Here is a 6,063-nt window from a genome sequence, read left to right as displayed (position 1 = left end):
CCCCGGCACGCCTTGAGACAGGGAAGGAGGATGTGGGGAGCCGGGACTGCAGCTCCCAGCCTGCCCCGCCGGGAAGGGAGGAGGGACCGGACCGCAAGATGTCGGCCGACCGGGGCTGAGGGGTGAGCGCGGGGGAAGGAGAAGCGGCGGCAGGAGGGAGGCAAGGAGGGAAGGAAGGAGGGAGGATGGTGGCTGCCCCGGACCCTCCGCACCGCCCTGCCCTGCCCTGCCGTGCCCTGTCCCGCCGGGATGGCTGCGGGGGGACGCGGAGGCTTCGCTTCTGCCGGCGGTCAGAGCCTTCCAGAGCGGGGCTGAGGGCACCGGGGCCTTCCCGCGGCCCTGCCCGGTGCTGCTGGGGCCGTGTCCGGGGAGCGGCGCGGTGTGCCCGGTCTTGAGCTGACGGATGTTTGGGTTTTATTTTATTTCTTTTCTCTGTAGGTGAATAAAATGGGGCTGAGGGCGGGCAGCGCCAGCGCGGGGCAGTGTTTGTGGTGAGGGAGGAGGCCGCTGTGTGAGGGAAAAAAAAAAAAAAAAAAAAAAAAAAAATCGCCAGGAGCTGCCGAGCAGCGTAAGTTTGACAGATTTCTTCATTTTTTCCTAATTTATTTCTCTTTAGGCTCCCGGCTGATACATTAAATCTGCTCCCAAGCTTTGCCGTGTCATTACTAATTTCTCTCCTAGGCCCTTCACCCATTACCTCTCGCTTGTCAAACGCTTTTTTTTTTTTTTTTTTTTTTTGTTCTCCGGCCCCACATTTCCTCAGTGCCCGCGCTGCTCCTCAGCCTCATCCCCCTGAGGTAATTAATGCATTTACTCAGAACTTCATCTGAGGCAAAACATTCACCGTGGTGCGTGAAGGCCGCGGATGATCATGAGGGGCTGGAAAAGCTGTGGTGCCCCTTAGATTGTAGGATGGAGGAAAAGGGTCTGGAGTTGGGAAAAGGGAGATGGAGAGGAGAAATCCTTTGTTGTGAGGGTGCTGAGCCCCTGGGTGCCCCCAGAAGCTGTGGCTGCCCCATCCCTGGCAGTGCCCAAGGTTGGATGGGGCTTGGAGCCCCCTGGGCTGGGGGAGGGGTCCCTGGATTGTCCAGGTGGGACTGGAGGAGCTTTAAGGTCCCCTCCAACCCAAACCCTTCCATGATTCCTTGCTGATTAAGTCAAGGAGCATTAATTATGGTTGCCTCATCCCTGGAAGCTTTCATGGACACCTGGGATGGGGCTTGGAGCCCCCTGGGCTGGGGGAGGGGTCCCTGACCATGGCAGGGGGGCTGGGACTGGATGCTCCTCAAGGTCCTTTCCAGCCCAACCCATTCCTTGAAATTTACAAAATCCATACTGTAATGATTCTCTGAACTCCATGATGTGTCCTTCAGTTGCTCTATTTGAGTACTTGAGTCTCTTTCTTGAATTGATGCAGTCATGGTGCTGTGCTGGATTTCACACTCAGCTGGGAAGCTGGGAGGAAGTTGTGTTCTTGAGTCAAATGTTAAAACATTTCTGTCCCTTTGAAATGTAGCAGTGACCCTCCAGAGCTCCTGTAAAGGAAACTTTTCCTACATCTGACAGGGAGATCCCCCTGCCCTCAAGCAGCAGAGCTGTCAGCTTTCCTGTTAGTGTTTGACTGTTCTGTTTATTGGTAACCTGGTCCTCTTTTCTGTTGTTGTTTTTGTCAAGGTAGGAGTCTCACCAGGGAATGGTGTTGGGGTCCAGAGTGTTTGTGCTGACAGGATATTTCTGTTGCTTACAGAACAGCTTAGTTTCATTTTGGGACTTGCTTTGAGCCTCAGCACTGAGAGGAGTGAAGAGGAGAGGAGTGAGCAGTTGTTTACAAGCTGCAGAGAAACACAGGAATTTGCTAATGAAAACGTGCCTTTGCAGCTCTTCCCTTGGTTTCTTTTCTTCTTGGCCTCTTCTTTAGCAGTGTTGCTTTGTTTCTCAAGGGGTGAAGCAGATAACTTAAAAAGGATAAAAGAGGGGTCATTCAATATACTCTCATTTCCTGCACAAACACACTGAACTTTAAATTCCCAATAAAATCTAACTGATTTAAGGAGAGATAGTACTGTCCCTGCTCTTGGAGTGGGACTGGGTGGGCTTTAAGGTCCTTTACAGCCCAAACCAGCCTGGGATTTGGTGTGAATTTAAGTGCTTTTTCACTCTGCAGTCGTGGTGGATCTGCTGGATCCAGGAGGATCCAGGAAAAGGAGCATTGCAGACCATAGCACAGAAGAGCATCACTGATCCTTGACAACCCCCTGAACACATGTCCAGGGCCTTGTGCCTCTTTAGCACAGCTCACTGCTCAGTAATTCCTCTTTAAAAAGAGACTGGATGCTGAGGGTCTTTTAGGAATCTTTACTGTGGTGACTGTCACTCAACACCTTGTCTCCTGTTTAAATTTATCCTAAACTTCAAACAAAATTCCCTTCCAGGATAGCTGCATCGTCTCATTAAAATTTTGGAATGTTGAATTAATTTTTTTTTGTTGGAGCTCAACATAAGTAAAGAATGCTAAGGGTAGTTGTGTTTCAGCAGTTTCTAGTGCTGGATGCATTTTTGGGCATGCTGCACTATATTTCCATGTTTAAGATGCTCTCTATGCAACTGCAGTAGGCTGTAAACAATATTTTGAGTTCAGTGTATGTATTTTTAAGAACTGATCAGTCCTTTTTTCTTAGTAGCCACAATGTCAAATAAGGAGGTGAAGGCAGCATTGAAGAGTGCTAGAGAAGCAATACGAAATAAAGAATATAAGGAAGCCTTAAAACATTGCAAGGTAATTAAATTTTTACTTGAAAACCACTGGGTTTTTTGCACATTTTATTTGCTGTTCCCATTCCCCAAGTCTGTATAATAATGCAGAGTGTGGAGTAGCTTATTGGTGTTGTAGCTTGAGGTTGATCTATAGGTATAACTTCTTTGTGTTTGTGTTAGTTCCTCACTGCTAAACCTTTATTCCTCTATTGCATTTGCTTATATGTGGCAATAAGAATATTGAGTGCCAGAGATAAAAATCTGGTTCTAATCCAGACACCAAGAGGAGTGCTTTAGTTGCTGAGGTACAGATATGATTATTGGCAGAACAGTCCAGATATGAAGCATTCTCTGGCATAAAAAGCAGAAGTTGTTAATCTTGGACATTTCCTAAGTGACTTCTTGACTTCTAATATTACCATAGAGAATAAGAAAAACTCAGTAAACTGTAATAACAAAAATACAGGGATCCATGGCATGCATTTCATTCACCAGTTTCACTTTAAACTGTGTATTTCTAGGCTGTCTTGAAGCAAGAAAAAAACAACTACAATGCCTGGGTCTTCATTGGCCTGGCAGCTGCAGAGTTGGAGCAGCCTGATCAGGCCAAAGCAGCATACAAGAAGGCAACTGAGCTTGAACCAAACCAGCTACTGGCATGGCAGGTATGTGGAGGTCCAGCTTCACCTTTTCTTTCCCTGGGAAAGAAAAAGCAGGGGGAGCTTTATTTTCAGGATATTTAAGTTTGTGTTTCTATTGTAGATGAAACAACAAAGTGCAAAGGAGAACATGAAACAGAATAAAATTCTTTCTTGCTTAGAAATATCCATGCTTGTATCTCAGGAAACACTGTACAGTGCTTCTCTCACAGGAGAGAAAATGTATTCTCTAGTAGCTTTTTTTCTATCATCAGCTGGATTGTTACTGAATTTTGTTGTTGTTAGTTAAAAACAGAAGCATACACTTAAAATAGGTGTGGCATGTGCATGACAGGCTGTAACAGTGAGTAGTTAAAACAGTTGTGTTATTTGGAGACTTGTGAAGCATGATGCTGCATACAACCTGCATTTTTTCTGATATAATGTAAATATCTTTTTAAAGCAAAACTTGGTGCCTGGTTTCAAGGTGCACTGGAATTTCCTCACTTGTTTTGCAGTCAGATTCTAGCATTTTGTTCCTGTACATGGTGCTGTGGTTCTTTGGTATAGATCTTTTGTCATAGCACTCAGCAAGGTGGTCTGAATTTAATGCAGACAAAACCACTTAATACATGTGGGTTTCAAAGAGCTGTAGGCATTTCTGAAGAAAATCAAAAGCTTTTCATTTTAAGTACATGTATTCAGAAGTCTGTACAGAAATATCAGTGTAGATTCTGTTCAGAGGCCACTCCAGTAATACTTGTACCCCAGTAAAAGCAATGGAGCAATTTTTGTATGCAGAACTTGCAGTGTACTAATAATGCTATTGACATAAAACCTTATTTATATATCTATTTTTTTTAAGGGATTAGCAAATATGTATGAAAAATCCAAGCAAACAGACATCAAAGGAGACTTAGCAGATGTGTACCAGAAGCTCTTGGAACTCTATGAAAGGTAAAGGTTATTGAATGCTGTAATTCAGTCTAAGATTTCTAGTTTAGTGAAGGCCATTACTGATACACAGGACATGATTTTCCTTTTTTTAAAGCCTTACCCTGTGAGTGAGTCAGCCCTGTTACTAAGGTTCTCTGTTCTGCATAAAGCTTCTTGTCCCTTTTGACAGGGCAAACACCCTTGGAATAGTTGCACTTGAGGTTAGTAGCTTTGAAAAATCTGTTATCCTACATGCTGTGTCTAAACTCACTGCCTTGAAGTATTTGGCTGTGATTGTCTGCATTAGGTCATTCTCTGCAGTAATAAGTAGGCTTATTTTTCTGTGATTTAACATCACATGGTGTATATCATCTGATTCAAGTCTAACTCTTGGCTGTTAATGTAGCTGACTGGAGTCTTCTGTTTCTGTATTTATTTTGAAAATTGATTAAATATATAATTATTTTTTTAACTCCAAGTACAGCAGCAATTAATAAAACTGCTAGGACCATCTAGTCTTTATTCTAAATATTTCTTTGAATATACCTCAACCCACTAAAAAATTATTTGCCAGAATTTGGAATATGTTAAATTAATATATTGAAAACTTAGCTTGTTATGTGGGCTTTCTTCCTCACTCCTTCCTAGTGGTGACAAGCAGAAATGGTATGATGTGTGTAACAAGCTAGTGGAACTTTATCATCAAGAAAAGAAATATGCAGAGGTAAGCTGAGCACTTTAATTTCTCTCTTCTAACAACAGAGTCCCATTTGACCACAACTAACTGCTTTCCACCAAGAAATAGCCAGTTTTTTTGGCCAGTGAGATACATTTTCACAGACCACTGAGAATATCCTCGTGCACCACAACCAGAACTGATTTTAACTTCATTCCTTTCTTTTCCACTGCACAAGGCTTGGATGCACTCCATAAAACATGCCAAAAACTTGACAGAGGATATGGGTACACTGGCTGCAAGAGTGGAACTTTTCTGCTCCATTTCCAGGAGTACCCAAATGTCCATTTTCATGGAAGATGTGTGAGTCAGGTGTCCTTTACCTGGCTGGGTCAGTTCTGGGTGTCTGAGGAGACCTTCAGGGGTGTGGTGGTCCCATCCTGGACTGTCCCTGGTAACTTTATGCCAGAGGGTGAGCTGGAAGTGGAACAGAGGCTGCTCCTGAGCCTCATCCCACCTCGCTCTGCCAGACCCTGAGTCCTGGACACTGAAAAAATCGTCATGGCTCTTGTTTGTCGATTTACCACGAGGTGGAGCTGTTAAATCCCTGAATGCCCCAACAGGAACGTTGCCTGTACTCGTATTTTAACACGTTTTTGTAGTTAGAATATTCACTCTTTCTTTGCTCTTTAAAATCCCTCATTCTCACAAGGTGGGGCATGGTCTTACTCCGTGTCTTCTTCTCCCTTCCCCTTCAACAGTGGGAAATAAAAAATTTTCCATATCAGCATCAGGATAAAGACTGTTTATTAGCTCCAAAGCTTCTTGTGTGTACCAGTTTCTGAAAATAAATTCAGTTTAGCATATGAAGGAAGATATGCTTACCATGTGCAGTGATAAACTGCAGATTAGGCTCCAGGGTCCTGTTTTCTCTTTTTTAGTTCTGTTGTTTTTCCATACTGGAATTTCAACATGAATTGTTGCTATTCTTTTTCTGTTTTTAGTACTGTAGGTTCAACAAGATTTTATTTTTTCTTCAGAGTTTATAGATGACTGCTT

At 43.6% G+C, this 6,063-nt stretch overlaps 1 protein-coding gene across 4 annotated transcripts in view; it reads left to right on the top strand.

The window, feature by feature from the left end:
- The first annotated feature begins 9 nt into the window (after positions 1 to 9).
- Positions 10 to 6,063, top strand: part of SKIC3 (SKI3 subunit of superkiller complex) — a 47,307-nt gene continuing 41,253 nt past the window's right edge. The window contains exons 1-7 of one of the 4 annotated variants that reach the window (XM_071729847.1): positions 10 to 122; positions 439 to 568; positions 754 to 797; positions 2,679 to 2,776; positions 3,276 to 3,419; positions 4,258 to 4,349; positions 4,977 to 5,052. In XM_071729847.1, coding sequence (XP_071585948.1) covers positions 2,687 to 2,776; positions 3,276 to 3,419; positions 4,258 to 4,349; positions 4,977 to 5,052 — 402 coding nt within the window. In that variant the 5' untranslated portion in view covers positions 10 to 122; positions 439 to 568; positions 754 to 797; positions 2,679 to 2,686. Of the gene's footprint in view, positions 123 to 438; positions 569 to 753; positions 798 to 2,678; positions 2,777 to 3,275; positions 3,420 to 4,257; positions 4,350 to 4,976; positions 5,053 to 6,063 lie in introns of those variants that run through there. The other 3 variants (XM_071729846.1, XM_071729845.1, XM_071729849.1) reach the window with 3 other exon arrangements.

The sequence above is a fragment of the Heliangelus exortis genome, chromosome Z, assembly GCF_036169615.1.
Source record: "Heliangelus exortis chromosome Z, bHelExo1.hap1, whole genome shotgun sequence".
NCBI classification, from domain to species: domain Eukaryota; kingdom Metazoa; phylum Chordata; class Aves; order Apodiformes; family Trochilidae; genus Heliangelus; species Heliangelus exortis.
The sequence above is the reverse complement of the archived record's forward strand: the minus strand, read 5'-3'. Positions and strand labels throughout refer to the sequence as shown.